This window comes from Danio rerio, chromosome 14 (assembly GCF_052040795.2).
Source record: "Danio rerio strain M-AB ecotype USA chromosome 14, GRCz13ab, whole genome shotgun sequence".
NCBI classification, from domain to species: Eukaryota; Metazoa; Chordata; class Actinopteri; order Cypriniformes; family Danionidae; genus Danio; species Danio rerio.
This window is the reverse complement of record NC_141034.1, coordinates 57,657,501-57,682,207: the sequence shown is the minus strand read 5'-3', so window position 1 is coordinate 57,682,207 and position 24,707 is coordinate 57,657,501. Positions and strand designations below refer to the sequence as shown.

The following is a 24,707-nucleotide window of genomic DNA, read 5'->3' as shown; positions in this document are numbered from 1 at the left end:
CAGTATATAAACCTCAGCTGATGTTCAGCATTCTGATCGCTTGTGTGCCTCTCAAAATGCCAGAAAGCGGCAGCAGCAGTGTTTCCATCCAAATAGTTCATGTGCATTTTAGTGTATTGCATAAGACACGCTTAACAGAATACAGCTCTGAAAATGCACAACACATTCAATTCATCTTTATTTCTATAGCGCTACTACAGCGTAGATTGTGTCGCAGCAGCTGAACACAGAAGTTCTAGTGAACTGAAACAGTGTCAGTCCAGTGTTCAGAGCTGAAGATCAGTGTGGTTAAATAATCACTACTGAGAGTCGAAACGCTGAAGAGCAAATCCATCCACTGACAAGCAAGTCAGTGGCGAGTGTAACTTACTTTATAACTTATTTTAGTTTTATTATTTGTATTTTTTTATTTAGTTAAAATATGTACTTATGTTTTATTTTTAGGTTTATTTTATTTTTATAATATTTTATTTTTAATATTTTATTATTTATTATTATTTATTATTTATTATTCTTTTTTAACTTATTTTGGTTTTAGACATTTTTTTGTATTTATTACATTTTTAAAATGTACTATTTATTGTTGTTTTATTTTTAGGTTTATTTTTTTTTATATTTTATTTTTAATATTTTATTATTTATTATTATTATATAACTTATTTTGGTTTTAGAAATTTTTATTTATTTATTACATTTTTAAAATGTACTTATGTTTTATTTTTAGGTTTATTTTATTTTATAATATTTTATTTTATTTTTATTCTTTATTTGATTTTTAGTATTTTATTATTTATTATTCTTATATAACTTATTTTAGTTTTAGATACATTTTTTGTATTTATTATATTTTTTAAAATGTACTATTTATTGTTGTTTTATTTTTAGGTTTATTTTATTTTTTTAATATTAAATTAGATTTTTTTATTTACTATATTATCTTTTTAGGTTTTTTTATTTACCTAATGTTTTTTTAGGTTTATTTTGATATTATTTTATTTTTAGATTTGTTTATGGTTATATAGTAATGTAATTTATGAGTAACAGCCCAAACACTGAAGTCCAAACACTGAAGAGCAAATCGATCCATGCGCTGCACTACAAGTCCCTAAATCGCTCTAAAAAATGCTGTTGTAACCCAACATTGAGTCAAATAAAGACATAAAATTTTATTTAATTAAAATTAAATGACTTTTTAACCCACTGGTTGTGTTTGTTTTTATTTTTACCAAAGCCCAGATATTGTTAGAGTGTGATAATTGGGCTAAATATGGACAATACAAATGATGTTAGGTTCGTTTAATTTTTAATCAACTAAAGAATCCTCAATAGACTAAATGTTTGAGTACTGAGCAGGATAAACTTTGATTTGATAGGGAAAAATGTGCATACTCTACACTGTAAACAGAGAGATTAAATTCTGCGCATGCTCTTCATCAGTATGTGTGATGTGATGTAGTTATTCACAAATATAAGTGTGTGTGTGTGTGTGTGTGTGTGTGTGTGTGTGTGTGTGTGTGTGTCTTTGTGTCATTAATGTTGGCCTTCAGCTCTCCATGTTTCCAGATCTCCATTGTTGCAGATGTGAGATGTTGTTGTGCTGATTGTAAAAGGCCTCAGCCCTTCATCAGTCCATCATCACAGTGATTCAGTATTACTCTTCTTCTATTATTATTCCCTCCAGAACTGTCTTTAGCATTAGTCTGCGCTCCTGTCTCACGCCTCCAAAAGCCACCGTGTTCATTGCGTTTGGTCTTGAGTCTTCTGAGGCGCAGCTCATTTATTAGAGGAGAACAAACAGCACAGTGGAGAATCCCAACAGTGCAGCACACTCCACTTCTCTCAGTGATATCTGTGCACGTTCAGCAGGATCTGATCTTTGTATTCTCTTTTGTTTCTCATTATACGGAAACCCTGCTTCATTCACTGATGATTACAGTTTGCACATACATTTAATCGCACCTTTGGATGGAAACACAACTATTGATGAGTGTGTGAGCGAAGCATGGAGGAGCTGTTAATGTGTTAGGAGATGAGAAAATATGAGTTAGTTCAGATGGAGACAGCGCATGAACAACAACACACACACACACACCACACACAACCTTTCTTTTCTGCTCAGACACAAACACACACCGTCAGATGAGCTGCCAACACAAATCCACCTTCATACTAAGAGTGGTCAGGTTTAGCTGGTCAAATTTAACCCAACATGCACTGCGCAAATGACTGGTTTCTAACATTTCCCACAGGTGTGTTACTGGTCCGTCAGTCTGTGTTCTCCATGATAGCGCTTCTTTGTTGGTCCGTGGTTCAATCCATTACACAGGAGTTTGGAAACTATTTGTTTGGGTTCACACCAAGGACTACAACTCTACTATACTACACTATACAAGACATATACAGTTGAAAGCAGAAGTTTACATGTTGATGAGACTAAACTTTTTCTCTTTTTTTGATTCTGTTCTGCGTAACAGCAGAATAATGAGAGAGATGTTGTTTTGAGAAATTGTTATAACTCTTCTAGAAAGTCAAGTTTACGCACAATAAGATTATCCTGCCTCTGGAGAAGCTCAGATGATGATGTCGAAGTTTTGGAAGTTTCTAATTGACAACATTTGAGTTATTGTGAGGCACAACTGTAGAATAGTGTTGAAGGAAAAGCTCAAACACACTGCTTCCTTGTGTAACAACATGAGAAAATCAACAAGCCAGAATCAACAACAAAGCCAGATTACCTCTAGCTGAATGACACTGGGAAAAGACTCATGTTTGGAGACATGTCCTGTGCTCTGATGGAGCTAAGATTGAACTGTTTGGCCATAATGAGCAGTGTTACATCTGGAGGACAAAAGGGAAAGCGCACAAGCCTAGAACACCATCCCAACTGTGCAGTATGGGGGCGGCAGCATCATGTTGTGGGGCTGTTCTGCTGCAGGAGGGACTGGTCCACTTCACAGCATAGATGTCATCATGAAGACAGAACATTATGGAGAAATACTGAAGCAACATCTCAACACATCAGCCAGGACATTACAACTTGCCCACAAATGGCTCTTCCAAACAGATCATGACCCTGAGCATACTGCCAAATGAGTTCAAATGTGCTTTAAGGTCAGCAGAGGGAATGTTTTGGAGTGGCCATCACAAAGCCCTGATCTCAATCCTATAGAGAATGTGTGGGCGGAGTTGAAAAAGCTTGTGCGAGCAAGACAGCCTACAAATCTGACTCAGTTACAGCAATTCTGCAGGAGGAATGAGCCAAAACTCCTGCAAACTATTGTGAGAAGCTTGTGGAAGGAGACCCAAAACATTTGAACAAAGTAAAACAGTTTAAAAGCAAAGCTTAAACATACCAGAGAAATGTGTGTAAACTTTTCACTGTCTAGAAATTAATAAAAGATCCTCAAAAAAAAATCTCTCATTATTCTGGCATTTAGTGAATGTAAATCATTTAGGAAATCCTAATGGACCTAAAATAGTAAACCTTTAGTATCATTTACCATCAGGCATTTTTTAAAATGGTTATGCTCCTTTCTTTAGAGTGCATGTAAACTTCTGATTTCAACTGTATATTTGTTTATTTATATATATATAGTTTTAACTGTGGTTTATTCAAAATGACATTATTAAAATGATTCGATTATAACAAAATAATAAAACCTTGTTGTCCTAAAACATTCAAAGCTTCAGATGATGAAAGTCCAGCATGCACATGTATACTCATGCATCTGTGTTCATGCTCTGTTATCATTCTTGGTGTGAATAATGCGTTTAGGAATCGGTCTGTATTCTTCTTAGCTGTATTGTGGTGTGTTTGAGTAATCGGACACTCACTTGCGTATGGAGAGTTTGCAGCGGAGCCGTTGAGGAAGCTCGGGGATCCCGGCACGCCCAGGTTGGTCATTCCAGCGGCTCCGTATCCGTTCATGGTGGAGGTGATGGTGTTGTAGTTGGACTGCTGCGGTGTGGAGCTCGGCACGTACCCGCGAGGAGACACGCTGTTGGAGTTACGAGAGTAACCTGGAATACAGCACAGGGTAGAACAGATGAGAGAAGCGGAGGAGTAACTGATGAATTATTCAAATATAATAAACACCTGACCCATGTGGACATTTGTATAGTAGTGTATTGTAAATACTGTAGTACATACTATAGAAAATGTACTTCAATTAACCTACTGTGGTGATTCTACAGTTGCTAAGGTAATAACTATAGAAATCGGTAAAGTCTAGATTAGATATGCGGCCAGCCGGAAGTGCAATATGCACATCACTACAGCAGCATTTTTTTTATTACACTATATAACAATAATTCATATTTTTACATTACTGTGATGGTTGCGGTAGACGCTAATGAATTAAAATAAATTGGAAATTTAATAAATAATATAAATAACTCTTGTTAACTTCCCGCCATAACCATATCCGATCTTGCAACAACAATAGAAATAGTGGTGATTCTACAGTTGCTATGGTAACACAACAAAAATAGTAATTACTCTGAGGTGATGATTATACAGTTGCCATGGTAACACAACTACAGTAACACAAAAACAACAGTAATTATTCTCATGTGGTGATTCTACAGTTGCTATGGTAACACAACAAAAATAGTAATTACTCTGAGGTGATGATTATACAGTTGCCATGGTAACACAACTACAGTAACACAAAAACAACAGTAATTATTCTCATGTGGTGATTCTACAGTTGCTATGGTAACACAACAACTACAGGGTTATAAATAAATGACCAACACTGTAGTTTTCTACAACAATAGGGTATATTAGACTACACGACACCACAGTATACTAAATTATACTACAATGTTTCTTGCAGTTCATCAGAGCTAGTTTGACTTCAGCAACAGACTGGTAATCAAAACAACACACTCAGTCCTGAACAGAGTGTTCCTACAGAAACCTCATACTCTTTGTTTGTATTTTCTCTTTTTCCAGAAACGTTCATAGTCTGCCAGAACTAAAGAGGAAGTCGACTTGGCATACATGCTTTTTCACTCTCTGGGCTTTAAGACTAACTACCAGACCATTTTGAGGGATACAAACAATAACAATGGTCCCAATGTATTTCCTGTTTTACATTTTAATTTCCATGGCTTCCAAAAATCCAAAAAGGTGAGATATTGATAAATAATGCTATGATACCAGTTTTAATGTGAAAATAGGATTGAATCACCTCGTTACAGTTATGAAATAGTATGATATCAAGCAGGAAATATGCAAGGGACAAAAACATTACCACATTGAAATGGTCTATAAGACAAATAATAATAATAATACATGTACAAACATTTAGAATAGGCACTTTAAAAGAGTTATAACCATTAATATATTTCTTATTCAACCTCCAATCAACAAGTCTCCAGTCAGTGTAATTTTCATATATTTTCATATACTTGTATTTTCACTTTTTCTTATTTATTTTAAAGAATTTTTTTTTAATGTTTTTAATTTGTTTTAGTACTTTGGCAATTGTGTTGTTACAAGTGTACAATGCATGTCACAATACAAGTGTAGCTTTTATAAATTGTATTTTACATTTTTGTAATTTTTTTGTGATGTTTTCTAGCCTAAAGATAAAATCACTTTAATCTAGAGAAATACATAAATATAAAAATACAATTTTTAGGTTATTTTTTTTTTTTTACATTTTTTTCAACAAGAACTGCTTACTTATGAAAATTGCTTATTATTATTAGTGTTTGATTTGATTTATTAATTGCGAACGGAAAATCATACACCTAACACAAATCTTCAAACAAAAGACCTTTCCTCATGATCAACAAAATATTTACTCATTCATCTACACTTAAAATAACAAATGCATTTAGCTATTAGTGTTGAAACAATCACTTTTGATATATATATATATATAGTATTATTAGTATACATTACATATAGTACAATTCTAATTATTAAGATTATTGCAATAACTAATAATTTAGTTAAAAATGCATTCATATAGTCCCTCATGATGTATAGTCCCAGGAATGGGTTGCAGCTGGAAGGGCATCCGCTAAGTAAAAACATATGCTGGATAAGTTGGCGGTTCATTCCGCTGTTACAACCCCAGATTAATAAAGGGACTAAGCTGAAAAAAGAAAATGAATGAATGAATGAATAAATAAATTAATGAATGAATAGTCGCTTATCTATCAGAGGTCACCACATCGGAATGAACCGCCAACTATTTCAGCATATGTTTTAAACAGTGTATGCTCTTCCATCTGCAACCCAGTACTGGGAAACACCCATACACACTCATTCACACACACACACACAAACACACACACACACACACAAGCGCACATGCACATGCACACACACACACACACATGCGCACACGCACAAACACACATGCGCACACACACACAAACACACACACACACACACCCACACACACACCCACACCCACACACACACACACACACACACACACACACACACACACACACACACACACACACACACACACACACACACACACTATGGCCAATTTAATTCATCAATTGCCCTATAGCGCATTTGCTATAGGGGAAACACCAACTGACCGAGCCGGTGCTCGAACCAGTGACTTTCTTACAATGGGGCCACAGTGCTAACCACTGAGCCACCATGCCGCCCTTAGCTAAAAATAAAAATTGTATATAATATTATCAAAATATAGTATCTGACAGCTCAGCATCTCTTCTGTCAGTCACATGACCTTCATCATCATCATCATCATCATCATCTGCATATCTCTCATGTTCTGTGGGCGGACGCTGATAGTCTGAGATCTCCTCTAAATAAGCTCTGCTCCTGAGTGTTGAGGAGCTGCAGGAGGACAGGGCTGCTGTTTTCTGGAAATCAGTTTGCAACTTAATGAGAAGTTGAAACAATAATTAGTTTGATGGATGAAGGAGCGGAGCAGCGGGCTAAACGAATTAAATCCTGCTGAAGTTTCAGTGCGCACGAGCGACATGTATGAAACGCAATATTTTTATAACGGCGAGCGGCCCTTTCCCATGACCTCATGATTCCTGTAGGTGTTTCTTTCCTGCGTGGATGAGGAAAACAGACGAGAGAGAGAGAGAGAGAGAGAGAGAGAGAGAGAGAAAGAGAGTGTGTGTGTGTGTTTGAGTGTGAGTTCTGTTCATCTTCTGTTCATCTCTCGTTCTGCTCGTCTCACATGTTTTCCCACTTCCTGTGTGTGTGTCAGATCCACTGCTGAGAAGAAACATTGCCAGCGCTGAGATATTGAAAACACACTTGACTTGTGCATGGAAATGCTCACACACACTGCATGGTGCGCACACATATGTATATACACATATATGCTCACTGGCCACTTTATTAGGTACACCTTACTAGTACTGTGTCGGGCGCTCTTTTGCCTTCAGAACTGCCTTAATCCTTTGTGGCGTAGATTCAACAAGCTACTGGAAATATTCCTCAGAGATTTTGCTCCATATTGTCATGATAGCATCACACAGTTGCTGCAGATTTGTCGGCTGCACATCCATGATGCCAATCTCCCGTTCCACCACATCCCAAAGCTGCTCTATTGGATTGAGCTCTGGTGACTGTGGAGGCCATTTGAGTACAGTGAACTCATCGTCATGTTCAAGAAAGCAGTCTGAGATGATTGAGCTTTATGACATGCTGCGTTATCCTGCTGGAAGTAGCCATCAGAAGATGGAGACACTGTGCTCATAAAGGGATGGACATGGTCAGCAGCAATACTCAGGTAGGCTGTGGCGTTGATGCTCAATTGGTACTAATGGACCCAAAGAAAATCTCCCCCACACCATTACACCACCACCACCAGCCTGAACCGCTGATACAAGGCAGGATGATCCATGCTTTCATGTTGTTGAGGCCAAATTGTGAGCCGAGCATCCGAATGTGTCAGCAGAAATGGAGACTCATCAGAGCAGCAACGTTTCTCCAATCTTCTTTTGTCCAGTTTTGGTGAGTCTGTGTGAATTGTAGCCTCAGTTTCCTGTTCTTAGCTGACAGGAGCGGCACCCGGTGTGCTCTTCTGCTGCTGTAGCCCATCCGCCTCAAGGTTGGACGTGTTGTGTGTTCAGAGATGCTCTTCTGCAGAGCTCGGTTGTAGCGAGTGCTTATTTGAGTTACTGTTGCCTTTCTATCAGCTGGAACCAGTCTGGCCATTCTCCTCTGACCTCTGGCCTCATCAACAAGGCATTTGCGCCCACAGAACTGCCGCTCACTGGAGATTTCCTCATTCTCTGTAAACCCTAGAGATGGTTGTGCGTGAAAATCCCAGTAGATCAGCAGTTTCTGAAATACTCAGAGCAGCCCGTCTGGCAGCAACAATCATGCCACGGTCAAAGTCACCTAAATCCCCTTTCTTCCTCATTCTGATGCTCAGTCTGAACTGCAGCAGATCCTCTTGACCATGTCTACATGCCGAAATGCAGTGAGCTGCTGCCATGTGATTGGCTGATTAGACAGTTGGACAGGTGTACGTAATAAAGTTAAAGCTCTCAGAACTGTAGATCCTTCATTAGGTCTTGGTTTTGATACACAGATGAAGTCAGATGTGTCTGCGCTCCTAAACTACGTTTGCATTTGCAAATAATGTGTTTGACTGCTGTAGCGCTGTCATTCAGAGTCTCTCAGCTCCTTCACAGCCGCGCTGCTCACACTTCTCTCAGCACACACACACACACACACACACACACACACACACACACACACACACACACACACACAGGCAGGCAGACAGACAGGCAGACAGACACACACACACAGGCAGAAAAACATGCTTCTGCACACTGAAGTAGACACACACACACACACACACACACACACACACACACACACACACACACACACACTTATACACACACATACACAAGCAGACACAAACGTATGCACACCCACAATTATACACACAAACACACACACACACAGAATTAACACACAGACACATGCTTATGCACGTACAAAAGCATTCACACATGCTCAACGGCAAACACACACATTTATGCACGCACACACACACCCAATGAACACACTCACATATGCACAACAGCAGACATACATGCTTACATTAGTCAAACACACACATGCACACACTCAGACTGATGCAAGCACATAGCAATGTATAGACACAAACACATGCATTGACACACATGGAGACAGACTTATGCGCACACACACATGCAAGAAGATACACTTATACACACAGACACAATGTGCATACACTGACACACACAGGCAGATACATGCACACACACACAGATACAATGTACAACCATGCACACACATACACAATGTTCGCACACATACAGTACTGTACACACACACACACATTGATCAGTGTTTCTATTGTCAGGTGAGTGGCAGTTTTGAGTGCTGCATGTGACAGATCTGCCAAAACACAGTCATGACATCCTCACATAGAGCCGTGTGAGTGTGTGTGTGTGTGTGTGTGTGTGTGTGTGTATTTCTGAATGGTGTCTCAATCAGAGCAGTCAGACACTCTGTAGGGCCGCAAACGTGTGATCAATTCAACTGAAGATGGTGTGATAAAAACATTAACACGATTAATTGTGCCCCCTGATCTGTATGCAAATCAGCTACAGTATTTAAATGAGTCTGGGAGTAAGATCGTTCTCGCATCAGCTTCAGACGTACAGCATGAGGAGTTCTGCGTAAACACTGACATATGCAGCTCAGTTGATTTGCTTTTTGTTTTCTTAAGAGATTGAATATTTTTATTATTTAAATTCTAATGATTTTTTTTCTGGAAATAATACAAATATATCTAGATTTTTAATACTGTACAATTTTATTTAAATGTTTTTATTTCAACTAACACAACTTTTTTTGTCATGTTTGGGATTTGGGACTTAAATAAGTCAAAACACACGCACGCACGCACGCACGCACGCACGCACGCACGCACGCACACACACACACACACACACACACACACACACACACACACACACACACACACTTAGTACTTTGTTTTTAGTTGGTTTAGCTATCCTTGTGGGGACATTTATTCTGCTCTTTTATACACACTTGTAGGGTTTTTAAAAAAAGTCCCAACACGGTCAACATTTACTGGTTTTGCTGTACTTAAGCCAAATGTACCCATGAAATAAAGACTACATGGTCTCACTCCCACACTTGTTTTTGAATTTTTCAAAGCTTTCTGGTATTACTATATTTACCAAAATGTTCTCACAACATGAGGAATACAAGGTTGGCTCATACAATCTATTGAATATCATGCACTCTAACACACACATACGCACGAACGCACACATGCACGCACGCAGGCGCATACACACACACACACTTGTTTTTTAATTTTTCTAAGCTTTCTGGTATTACTATATTTACCAAATGTCCCCACAACATGAGGAAAACAAAGTAATGCACACACACTTGTTTTTGTCAAAATTAACTGATATTGCTATCCTTGTGAGGACATTTGATATAAGCAATCCAATGAATATCTTGCACACGCACACACACACACACACACACACACGCACGCACGCACGCACGCACGCACGCACGCACGCACGCACACGCCCACAAACACACACACACACACACACACACACACACACACACACACACACACACTTGTTTTTGATTTTTTCAAAGCTCTGGTATTACTATATTTACCAAATGTCCCGACAACATAGAAAATACGTGGTCACACACATTTGTTTTGGTCAAAGTTCACTGGTAAAGCTATACTTGTGGGAACATTTGGTCTATACAATTTAACAAATATGCATACGCACACACACACACACACACACACACACACACACACACATACTTTTTTATTTTTTCAAAACTTGCTGATGTTACTATATTTACCAAATGTCCCCACAACATGAGGAATACAAGGTTGCAAACACTTGTTTTTATCAAAATTCATTGGTATTGCTATAGTTGTGGGAACATTTGGTCCATACAATCAAATGAATATAATGCACGCACACACACGCACGCGCACACACTTGTTTTTGATTTTTTTCAAAACTTTCTGGTATTATATTTACCAAATGTCCCCACAACATGAGGAATACAAGGTCACACACACTTGTTTTGGTCAAAATTTACTGGTATTGCTATACTTGTGGGGACATTTGGTCCATACAATGTAATGACTATCACGCACACAAACACACACGCACACACACTGACCCTGGTCCGCCTGCGAGGCCTCAGAGATGTTGACGGCGAGCTGGCTGCTGAAGGAGTTGACTCCCATCATGCCGGAGTGAGCGCTGGAGCCCGTCAGAGAGGGCAGCTGATTGTGGCTCCGCGGCACACTATATAGAGCCTCCGTCAGGTCAGCCGCACGCTTCAAGATGATCTCCTGACACACACACACACACACACACACACTTCTCATTGACTGCTAACTCAGCAAGCTACATCAAGATACATACAGTACTCAAAACTAAATTACTTAGACATTTATTAATCTGTTATACAATTACTCAGACAGTCACAGTTTATTTGTTATGGTTAGAGGGTCAATTTGGACCTGTAAGTCAACAGGAGGGTTAGGTAAAGAATAAAGTACATCCAGCTGGTTGTATAAATAAAACCCAACAGGATAAAACCCAACAGGTTTATCAGCAGCTGCTGTAGAAGACTGAGGAGCAGGTCAACCATGATATTCCAGGGTATAATATTCCCTAATAATAAACTGGCATACTAATAACACATGCTCATTCGGGTCAATACTGAATATATATATATGCTTATCTGACATTCCTCTGTTATTATGAATAATTATTCAGTCAACAGAAGACACCAACCCAAAAATGGAGTTTGATGGAGTCTACACTAACCTGCGCATTATTAAACGTAAAGCTGACAGAAACCGGTTGAATGGAGCATACATTAACCTATGTATTATTCATTCGCAAGATGGCAAGTATTGTATGTACAGTTGAAGTCAGAATTATTAGCCAGCTTGTTTATTATTTTCCCCAATTTCTGTTTGACGGAGAGCAGATTTGTTCAGCACGTTTCTAATCATAATAGTGTTAAAAACTTATTTCTAATAACTGATTTATTTGCTCTTTGTCATGATGACAGTAAATAATATTAGACTAGATATTTTTAAGACACTTTTATACAGCTTAAAGTGAAATTTAAAGGCTTCACCAGGGTAATTAGGGTAACTAGGCAGGTTAGGGTAATTAGGCAAGTCATTGAATAACGATGGTCTGTTCTGTAGACTATCAAAAAAAATGTAATATTAATAATTTTGTCCTTAAAATGGTGCTTAAAAAATTAAAAACTGCTTTTATTCTAACCGAAATAAAACAAATAAGACTTTCTCTAGAAGAAAAAATATTATCAGACATACTGTGAAAATTTCCTTGCTCTCTTAAACATCATTTGGGAAATATTTAAAAAAGAAGAAAAATTCAAAAGGGGGCAAATGAGTCTGTGTTATTCAGTGGTTGTTATCTGGGATTAACAGACCTTGAAATATCACAACTGACCAATCAGAATCCAGTATTCCAGACAGCAGTGTAATAATATCTGCTAAAATGTGCTGAAATCTCCTGTAAAATGTGATTATTTGTGTTCTCTGTTTTCATACCTGGTTGTTATGAGGCATCCCATACAGCGCCTCCACCAGATCTGCAGCTCTCTTCAGCAAAACCTCCTAAAAAACACACACACACACACGCACACGCACACGCGCACACACACACACACACACACACACACACATAGTAGTTATTATCACATCAGTGCTGATATGAAGCCATATCACAGTCCTGCATGTGTGATATTACATTTATACACCAGTTTGACAGCATCGGCATGTAAATAAATAATTAAATCAACCCGGTAAAGCAGGGATCACCAAACTTGTTCCTGGAGGGCCGGTGTCCTGCAATTTTAGCTCCAACCCTAATCAAACACACCTGAACAAGCTAATCAAGGTCTTATTAGGTATACTTGAAACACCCAGGCAGGTGTGTTGAGGCCAGTTGAAGCTAAACCCTGTAGGACACCTGAACTCCAGGACTGAGATTGGTGACCCCTGCCGTAGAGTCTCAAAAACACCTTTGTTCGAGGAAATTTTCTTGCCGTATTTATAAAGCAAGCACAATATAACAACAGTTCTTGACCAATGTGCTGTAAAAATAATAATAATAATAATAATAATACATTTTACTTGTACTGTATAGCACTTTTCCAACATACATGCAACTCAAAGTGCCTCAAAAACAGCAACAAAAAAGCATTAAAATAGACCACACAAACTTGTCACATATACTCAGATAAAAGCATTCATGTACACACACAAATAATAGCATATATCCACATGATCATGCACACAATAGTCCTTATATATGCAAGCACACACCATACATACACACATAAACCTACAACAATATAGATAAAATGCATACACCCTAAAAGCTTGTGTATTCATACGCAATTTTAAAAAGATGTATCTTAACACGCTTTTTAAAAACATGAATACTAGGGGATTCTTTCACTTCAAGAGGGAGACAGTTCCAAATATTTGGAGCATAATGGCTAAAAGAAGTGCCGCCAGATCGCATCAGGTTTACAGAGTAAAATTCTAAAAGTCCAGCGCCAGAAGAGCGTAGCAAACGGTTTGGGTTATATTTTAATTAACAGTCGGAAATGTAGGAAGGTGTCATGTTGTGAAGGGCTTTATAAACTAATAAAAGAATCTTGAAATCTATTCTTTGGTGCACGGGTAACCAGTGTAATTCTATTATGTACACAAATGATCAGACCAAAGAAATAAAACAACATACAATACGTAAAACATGAAACGTATAAAAGAAAACAGCAAGCTCAAATAACTCGGGTATTACAAGCTTTTTCTAAAAAAAAAAAAAGAAAGAAAATAGCCTTCTGGCTAACTCTAGTGTATTTGCAGAAATGCTCATTAATGTACACGGTCCCTGCTAAATGAATAAATAAATAAAGGTGAAGTGTCAATTTCCCCTTGACCCTTTCCTCGAGAGGGGTCTGGCTGCAGATGTGGTGCAGTGCAAACTGGGCTGCATCCAATGCTTTTTTAAGGGCTCACCTAACCCCACCCCTAACCCTACCCATCACAGTGACGTCACTAGCTCCATTTGAGTGCATTGTGTCTGACATTGCATCGCTGAGTGGTGCAGTCTCAGCTTGCATCATAAAGGCTGCATCCAGATACTATTGCTTCTCCTCATGCATTGACATCTGCAGAAGAGCATCTAAACTGCAAAAAGCCACCGCTAATTCACAAACATTATTGCACCTCATGGTGATTTCATGTGTTTTCATTAATGATAACTTTATAACTTAAGGACACATAATAAATAACTATAAATAAATAAACACAGTTTGACATTAAAAAAACATTATTCCATAATTTCCAGGTGGAACATTTTTAAAAACAGCAGACTGAAATGTTATCACTCAATTGAATGGGTGTTATCGTTGGTTATCAGCTGATAGATATGGGCCAGTAGGGGCCTACTGGTAGGCTCAGAAAGCTGTTATCACCCATCCACATGGTTAATCGGCTATAAATCACATCACTGCACCCGGAAGGTAACAATAATTATTTATATTATTTATTACATTTGTTATTAATTATTTGTATTCTACTAAAGCCTACCCCTACTCTGAGTCTGTCTATCTATCTATCTATCTATCTATCTATCTATCTATCTATCTATCTATCTATCTATCTATCTATCTATCTATCTATCTATCTATCTATCTATCTATCTATCTATCTATCTATAAACCTTGCACATGCTAAAATAAAGTGTGTTTTATAGTCAAATGTCACTTTAGAGTAATGATATTTGACTCAAAACATGCATAGATCTGGTTCTTTGTCAGGAGTTGAACCCTGGATATTTACCATCTATATATATGAGCAAACTGTGGTTAGAACCAAACCAAACCTGTGATGAAGCAGACTGAAAAAGAAGCTGTTGGAATTTCATTTACACCAACCTGTCACACACACACACAACCTGTGCCAAATCACACACACACACACACTGACGCAGTGATCCGTTCAAAGTGTACACATATGCTCCACTGTCATTCTTCACACACACATATGTGTGTGTGTGTGATCCTGTAGTGTTCCTGTGTAAGTCACACATCTCCTCTGACCACACACACACACACACACACACACACACACAAACACACACACACACACACACACACACACACACACACACACACACACACACACACACACACACGGCCTCTCTATACCTATAGTGATGTTTGTACTGTAGAGACTGTATATTCTCTCGTCTCCCCCTGAACTCAACACACACAGCAAACCCTCTGCACATCTTCAGCATCCTTCATTCTGCCTGATTTATGAGACGTATCCCTCATGGGGACCAAAAAAATAAAAAAATGAGCACACAAGGTCAAAATTTACTGGTATTGCTGTACTTATGCCAAATGTCCATACGACATACGGAATACAATGTCACACACACACACACACACACACACTGCACACGTGTTTTCTATCGCCCTACACTTCACCCTGTCGCTTACAGTAAACTTTTATTTTTACTTTGACTAAAACATGAATTCTGTGTGATTTATAAACCTTTGAAAAATGAAGACATGAGGAATGTCCCCATAAAGCACATTCTTCTGTAATACCTGTGTCATACCAATGACGCATTTGTGTCCCGGTGTGTCACAAAAACACTCGTGCATGCATACACACGTTTAAAATCTATTTAATTTAGCGATTTTTTTTGTTGTTGTTTTGTGTTATTGAAATATGTGTGTGTGTGTGTGTGTGTGTATTTATATACCGGCCACTTTATTAGGTAAACCTTACTCGTACCGGTCGGACCCCTTTTGCCTTCAGAACTGCCTTAATCTTTCATGCCAGAGATTCAACGAGCTACTGGAAATATTCCTCAGAGATTTTGCTCCATATTGTCATGATAGCATCACACAGTTGCTGCAGATTTGTCGGCTGCACATCCATGATGCCAATCTCCCGTTCCACCACATCCCAAAGCTGCTCTATTGGATTGAGCTCTGGTGGCTGTGGAGGCCATTTGAGTACAGTGAACTCATCGTCATGTTCAAGAAACCAGTCTGAGATGATTGAGCTTTATGACATGCTGCGTTATCCTGCTGGAAGTAGCCATCAGAAGATGGAGACACTGTGCTCATAAAGGGATGGACATGGTCATCAACAGCAATACTCAGGTAGGCTGTGGCGTTGATGCTCAATTGGTACTAATGGACCCAAAGAAAATCTCCCCCACACCATTACACCACCAGCACCAGCCTGAACCGCTGATACAAGGCAGGATGATCCATGCTTTCATGTTGTTGAGGCCAAATTGTGAGCCGAGCATCCGAATGTGTCAGCAGAAATGGAGACTCATCAGAGCAGCAACGTTTCTCCAATCTTCTATTGTCCAGTTTTGGTGAGTCTGTGTGAATTGTAGCCTCAGTTTCCTGTTCTTAGCTGACAGGAGCGGCACCCGGTGTGCTCTTCTGCTGCTGTAGCCCATCCGCCTCAAGGTTGGCCGTGTTGTGTGTTCAGAGATGCTCTTCTGCAGAGCTCGATTGTAACGAGTGCTTATTTGAGTTACTGTTGCCTTTCTATCAGCTAGAACCAGTCTGGCCATTCTCCTCTGACCTCTGGCCTCATCAACAAGGCATTTGCGCCCACAGAACTGCCGCTCACTGGATATTTCCTCATTCACTGTAAACCCTAGAGATGGTTGTGCATGAAAATGCCAGTAGATCAGCAGTTTCTGAAATACTCAGACCAAACCACGTTCAAAGTCACTTAAATGCCCTTACTTCCCCATTCTGATGCTCGTCTTGACCATGTCTACATGCCTCAATGCATTAAGTTGTTGCCATGCGATTGGCTGATTAGAAATGTGCGTTAACGAACAGTTGGACAGGTGTACCTAATAAAGTGGCCTAATAAATTATTAATCCCCTTTAGATTTTTTTCTTCTTTTTTAAATATTTCCCAAATGTTGTTTAACAGAGCAAGGAAATGTTCACAGTATGTCTGATAATATTTGTTCTTCAGAGGAAAGTCTTATTTGTTTTATTCCAGCTAGAATAAAAGCAGTTTTTATTTTTTTAAAAAACATTTTAGGGTCAATATTATTAGCCCCTTTAAGCAATTTTTTTCCCCGACAGTCTACAGAACAAACCATTGATATAGAATAACTTGCCTAATTACCCTAACCTGCCTAGTTACCCTAATTACCCTAGTGAAGCCTTTAAATGGCACTTTAAGCTGTGTAGAAGTGTCTTGAAGAATATCTAGTCTAATATTATTTACTGTCATCATGGCAAAGAGAAAATAAATCAGTTATTAGAGATGAGTTATTAACACTATTATGCTTAGAAATGTGCTGAAACAATCTTCCCTCCATTAAACAGAAATTGGGGAAAAAATAAACAGGGGAGCTGATAATTCAGGGAGGCTAATAATTCTGACAACAACTATATATATATATATATATATATATATATATACTGTATGTGTGTGTGTATGTGTGTGTAAAAAAAAAGTTATTTTACATGTGATTTTGAACATGCAATACCTAATAGTTTATCTCACACACACACACACACACACACACACACACACACACACACACACACACACACACACACACACACACACACACACACACACACACACACACACACACACACACACACACACACACACACACACACACACACACACACACACACACACACACAGGTCTCAGTAAGAGAAACTCAGTCAGGCTATAATCATCTGACAACGGCTTCTTGTGCATTATCATTGTCCATCTGCTCCATCTGTACTGCATTAACGCTTAATTCTTCTACAGTTTTCTGCTGTCTGCACAGGTGAAGCAGGAAACCATCACTCACCTCGTGCATTTATATTTCTGTCTCACACACACACACACACACACACACACACACACACACACACACACACACACACACACACACACACACACACATACTCGCACACATGCACAAAAACAAATGCATAAACACAAACTAATGCACACACGTTATGTTTTTGACTAAATGTATTAGTATTGCTATACTTGTGGGGACATTTGAGCATACACACACACACACACACACACACACACACACACACACTGAAACAAGAGACAAGCGGAGGTGTGGAGGTGAATCAGAGCTGGTATTATGGCAACCTCTACTGGAGCTCCCAGGGGTATTACACTGAAAACACCACACACACACACACACACACACACACACACTTGACTGGAAACAAAGAGACACACAGATGAAAGTATAGAGTAAACACGGGCCGAGCGAGTGCAGGATTGAGCCGCAGAAGAACAGACTGAAGGAGGAAACTGATTGTAAATCTCCTGACGAGAAGCAGACAGAAAACACTGCTGAAAGATGAGCAAAGGAGAACGGCTGGAGGAAAACAAAGGAAAACACACCCCAGGGACACACACACACACACACACACACACACACACACACACAAAAGACAGAAGAAGACAAAGTGTAGAAAATCTGCACAAATAAAGTGGAAACAATTGACTGAGAGAAAGGAACACACACACACACACACACACACACACACACACACACACAAACACACACACACAGACACTTGATATTTATTTTCTATTCTTTTATTTTGATCTTTTTTATTGTTATTATATTTTTATAATGCAGTTATTATATCAAGAGAGAGGGAGGTACACGCACACACACACTTGTTGTTTTTGTTTATTATGTTATTAAGGTTTAAATTGTTATGATATTTAGTTTCTATTCTTTTATTTTTATCATTTTATTGTTATTATATTGTTATTATATTGTTATATTCGTGCACATATCAAACTTTAGCATTATTGTTTTGGTTACAGTCATATAAATAATGCAGATTTGAACTAAAATGAACTGAGAAAGCAACACGCACACACACGCACACGCACACACACATGCGCACGCACGCAAGCACGCAGTTCAAAATAGTAAAAAAGAAAAAAAATCATAAAACTTTACATCGTTAAATATACGGTTAATTATGAATTAAAAATTATAACTAATAATAATAACTAATAATACTGTTATAATTATATACATATATATGTTAAAATACATATTACAACATATAAAAACATTCATTCATTTATTTTCATTTCAGCTTAGTCCATTTAGCAATCAGGGTTCGCCACAGCGGAATCAACCGTCAACTGATCTAGTATATCTTTTACACAGCGGATGCCCTTCCAGAAGCAACCCATCATTGGGAAACACCCATACACACACACACACTACGTCCAATTAAATTCATCAATTGCCCAATAGTGCATGTGTTTGGACTGTGGGGGAAACCGGAGCACCCGGAGGAAACCCACACCAACACAGGGAGAACATGCAAACTCCACACAGAAACACCAGCTGACCCAGCCGGGGCTCGAACCAGCGACCTTCTTGCTCTGAGGTGATTGTGCTTCCCAAAGCGTCACCCATATAAAGACATTTACATATAATTATAAACTAATAATATTGTTGGTGACGCAGTGGCACAGTAGGTAGTGCTGTCACATAACAGTAAGAATGTCGCTGGTTCGAGCCTCGGCTGGGTCAGTTGGTGTTTTGTGTGGAGTTTGCATGTTCTCCCTGCGTTCGTATTTGCACCCTAAAATGTATTTATCTAAAGACAATGGAGAGACGGAGAGATGTGGAGAGTTCTAGATGCTGTTCTCCCTCAAGACCTGCAGGTAAGAAGCAGCTGGAGTTTCTGCAAACCTGTCATTACTGTAGTGTGAGAACAACAGCCTGAGCCTGTACACATACACACGCACACACACAGGTAAACACTCATACACACAACCAAACACACAAACTCGCGCAAACACTCACGTGCAAACACACTCTCTCACACACACACACACACACACACACACACACACACACACACACACACACACACACACACACACACAAGTAAACACTAACACACACACATGCGCACACAAACATGCACACACAGCAGAGGACGGAGGGCAGATGGAGACGGGCACTCCTCTTCCTCCTCCTCTTCTTTATTTCCCACGACTAAATATGACCTTAGAACGAACAGACCTCCATCAGCCAATCAGCAAGCAGACGCTCAACTCAATGACAAACACACACCAGAGAGAGAGAGAGAGAGAGAGAGAGAGAGAGAGAGAGAGAGAGAGAGAGAGAGTGTGTAAGAGAGAGAAAGGCAAAAAAACTTATTACAAACCATGTGAATGAGTGTAAATGTAATTTATTTATTATTTATTGATTATTTGCTTGTTTATTATTATTTGTTTATTGATTATTTACTTGTTTGTTTATTTATTTAATTTATTAATATTTTTGTTGGTTTATTTATTATTATTATTACTATTATTATTTTTATTATTATACTTGTCATTATAATTATTTTTATTTATTGATTATTTACTTGTTTGTTTGGTTGTTATTTATTATTATTATTATAATTATTATTTATTTTTATTTGTTGATCATTTACATTTTTGTTTATTTATTATTATTATTATTATTATTATTATTATTATTAATATTATTTATTTTTATTTATGGATTATTTACTTGTTTGTTTGTTATTTATTATTGTAATAATAATTATTATTATTATTATTTGTTTTTATTTATTGATATTTTACTTGTTTGCTGATTTGTTATTTATTTATTTTTATTTATTGATTATTTACTAATTTGTTTGTTTATAATTAATTTATTTGTTGAATATTTATTTTTTGTGTATTTATTATTATTATTTTTATTATTATAATTATTTATTTATCATTATTATTTTTGTTGTTGGTATTAGTATTGAATTAGTGGTAATTAAACAGTATATATAGTGTGTTTCAATGGTCAGCGCTGTGTGTCTGTCCATCTGCGAGATCCTCCTCAGCCAGTGTGTGTGTGTGTGTGTGTGTGTGTGTGTGTGTGTGTGTGTGTGTGTGTGTGTGTGTGTGTGTGTGTCAGCAGCACAGGCTTCTCTCTCTCTCTCTCTGGCCGCTGTTCACTTCATTAATCTCCATTATAAAACACAAGTTAGTTCATGTCTCTGACACTCGCTGGCTGTGACACCCTGCCACGGGCCCTTTGGCACAACATCAACACACACACACACACGGATACATATGCGCGGGCACACATGCACACACACACACACTCTCAGACACACACCATTTCATCACTTCATATCATCACACATACGCTCATCATCACACACAAACACTCACATCTGGCCACAGCCAGATCACCCTGCAGCCCAAGAGCGGTGCCTCACTGAAGCTGAGCAGGGCTGATGCTGGTCAGTACCTGGATGGGAGACCACATGGGAAAACTAAGTCTGCGTGAGTCTTAATGCTCCAGTATACTGAAGAGGACACTATACTGTCAGTGAGCGCCGTCTTTCAGATAAGATGTTGAACCGAGGTCCTGACTCTGTGCTCATTAATAACCCCATCGCACTTCTGGTAAAGAGTATGAGAGTAACCTTGATGTCCTGGCCAAACTCCCTTCATCAGGGCCTCCCAATCATCCCCATCCACTGAATTGGCTCTATCACTGTCTCTCCACTGCACCTATAGCTGGTGTGTGGTGAAGCACTGGTGCGGTTGTCCTGTGGCTGCCAGAGCATCCTCCAAGTGGATGCTGCACACTGATGGTGGTGTGGAGAGACCCCCTCATGATTGTCAAGCATTTTGGGTGTATGGCCAAACACAATACATGGGCTACATAAACACACACATTACATGATCTCACAAACATTATTCATGCACACACACACCATCATGCACACAAACACTCCTCATCTTACATTGTCACACACACAGAAACTCATATCGTCACACTCAAACACTCACATCAGCTCAGACACACACACAGACTCAAAACACTTGCATCATTTCAGATACACACACACATCCCTATCACACACACACTCAAAAACTCACATCAACTCAGACACACACACACAATAACCTTGGGTAACACTTTATAATAACTACACACTATAAATCATTTATTAAGCGTTAGCAAATAGTGAACTCATTATCCGTTAAGCATTAACTCTACATTATAAGCGTTAGTAAGCACTTTATAACTACAGCTACAAATGCTCCATTCTTGACATAACCACATTTAAAATGTGCTTAATAATTGTATTTTCATACTTAGTAAATGATTAATTTTTCATTACTACATTAATTATCGAAATTATTTACAAACCAGTTGTATTTAACAGTAGTTGAGGGTTTTTAGGATCATTCAGAATGAGTTAGTAAATGATTAATAAACTATTGAAATCAACGTTTATATGTCTTATTAATAAGGCATATATTAATGGTTACTATATATATATGTTAATAAATGCTTTATTAACTCAACTTCACCTAGTTTTGAAACCTAATCTAAAGTAAGAACTATTCATGCTTTATAAATCCTTTATAAATGACAAATAAAGGCTCAGTTAAATTCTAAACAGGAAGAATGACATTATTCATCCCTATTCAATTAAAGATACACAAATGAAACTTTACTTCAAACAAAAAATAAATATTTGCAACCTGCTCTAAAATAACATCACTGTAGAGTTTAAACATTACATTTTATTACATTGTTTTATTATTATATTGTTGTTTTATCCAGTTTTGTTGTATTTTGACACTCCTGTTATTCAGCAATGTTTAAACTTTACAGTAATTTTACATTTTAGAAAAGATTGCAAAGATTATAGTTCATTTGATTCTGAGCCTTTATTTGTCATTTATAAAGGATTTATAAAGCATGAATAGTCCTTACTTTAGATTAGGTCACACAACTGCATGCAGTTGAGTTAATAAAGCATTTATTAACATATTAGTTGACTATTAGTATAAGCCTGATTAATAAGACATATAAATGTTGATTTCAATAGTTTATTAATCTTTTACTAACTCATTCTGAATGATCCTAAAAACCCTCAACTACTGTTAAATACAACTGGTTTTTAAATAATTTCGATACTTAATGTAGTAATGAAAAATTAATCATTTACTAAGTATGAAAATACAATTATTAAGCACATTTTAAATGTGGTTATAAGTCAAGAATACAGCATTTGTAGCTGCAGTTATAAACTGCTTACTAACGCTTATTAATGTAGAGTTAATGCTTAACAGATAATGAATTCACTATTTGCTAATGCTTAATAAATGATTCATAGTGTGTAGTTATTATAAAGTGTTACCGAACCTTGTTTTTTTATATTCTGATTTTTTCTGCATTTATTTGTATTTACTTATTGTTATTTTAATAAACTTTACAGCACATTTATTTGATGCTTCTTTAAAAACGCTCAGTTTGTCTTTAGTTTTAACACATGAAGCTGTGATAAATCTAGCTGAAATTAAACAAGTGATATTTAATTTCAGCTTTCATTTATTTGACAAAAACAAGACTGGAATTAACATTGATATATACTGTTTTAGGGTACTTTGCAGCTCAAACATTCTCCATGACGTTATAATTTAACGTATCTTTGTTTATATGCAACTGTGCTGTAGTTATTATTAGTCGTTGAGATTGATAAAATCCCCATATAAATGTTACATGCAGCTCTTTTGGTCAGCTAGTAAAGCATGAAAAGCGCGCGCGCACACGCGCACATACACACGCACATACACACGCACACACACGCACACACACACACACACACACACACACACACACACACACACACACACACACACACACACACACACATACACACACACATACACATAGTATTTGATGAATATAAGAAAGCAAAGTGCAGAGAAAAAGCTTGAAACAGCCGAGAGGTGAATAAAGTGTAGAGTTGTGCTTCATTATTAATGCAGCGTCTACAGAAGGACCTGCGGCTCAAACTATTTCACACTTGCTCTGACAAAACAAAGAGTCCGGCACAAATTCAATCAGCAGCACGTTCCCTGCAGTCTACAAGCCAAACTAGGGATGCACAATAAATGACTTCAGCATCAATATTGCAATGTGTGCATATGCCATAATACTACGTATAATATTACATAATCTTCAATAGAGACAGAGTACATTTAAGCCACGCCCCCATATCGACTTTCTATTGTCGGAGGGTTCACTGTAAATAAATGGTCACATAACTTTACTTAAAATAAATGAGTACACCTGCTTTTAAGCGATTGGTTGACTTTACTTAAAATAAGTGAGTAAAGTCAACTAAAGTCAGCTAATCGCTTCAAAAGCAACAGGTTAATTCACTTAATTTAAGTAAAGTCAACTAAAACCAACTAATCGCTTTAAAAGCAACGATTTCACTCACTTATTTTAAGTAGTCAACTAAAGTCTACTAATCGCTTTAAAAGCAACGAGTTTACTCACCTATCTTAAGTAAAGTCAACTAAAACCAACTAATCGCTTTAAAAGCAACGATTTCACTCACTTATTTTAAGTAGTCAACTAAAGTCTACTAATCGCTTTAAAAGCAACGAGTTTACTCACCTATCTTAAGTAAAGTCAACTAAAGTCAACTAAGCGCTTTTAAAGCAACGATTTCACTCATTTATCTTAAGTAAAGTCAACTAAAGTCAACTAATCGCTTTAAAAG

General features: G+C 37.7%; 1 protein-coding gene across 16 annotated transcripts in view; it reads right to left on the bottom strand.

Annotated features, from left to right (window-relative positions):
- LOC100537342 (transcription factor COE3) overlaps nt 1–24,707 on the bottom strand; it is a 269,421-nt gene that overhangs the window by 6,949 nt on the left and 237,765 nt on the right. For all 16 annotated transcript variants that reach the window (XM_087282044.1, XM_087282048.1, XM_087282045.1 and 13 more), the window contains 3 exons: nt 12,627–12,692; nt 11,207–11,381; nt 3,835–4,020 (listed from right to left, as the gene is read on the bottom strand). In XM_087282044.1, coding sequence (XP_087138170.1) covers nt 3,835–4,020; nt 11,207–11,381; nt 12,627–12,692 — 427 coding nt within the window. The remainder of the gene's footprint in view (nt 1–3,834; nt 4,021–11,206; nt 11,382–12,626; nt 12,693–24,707) is intronic.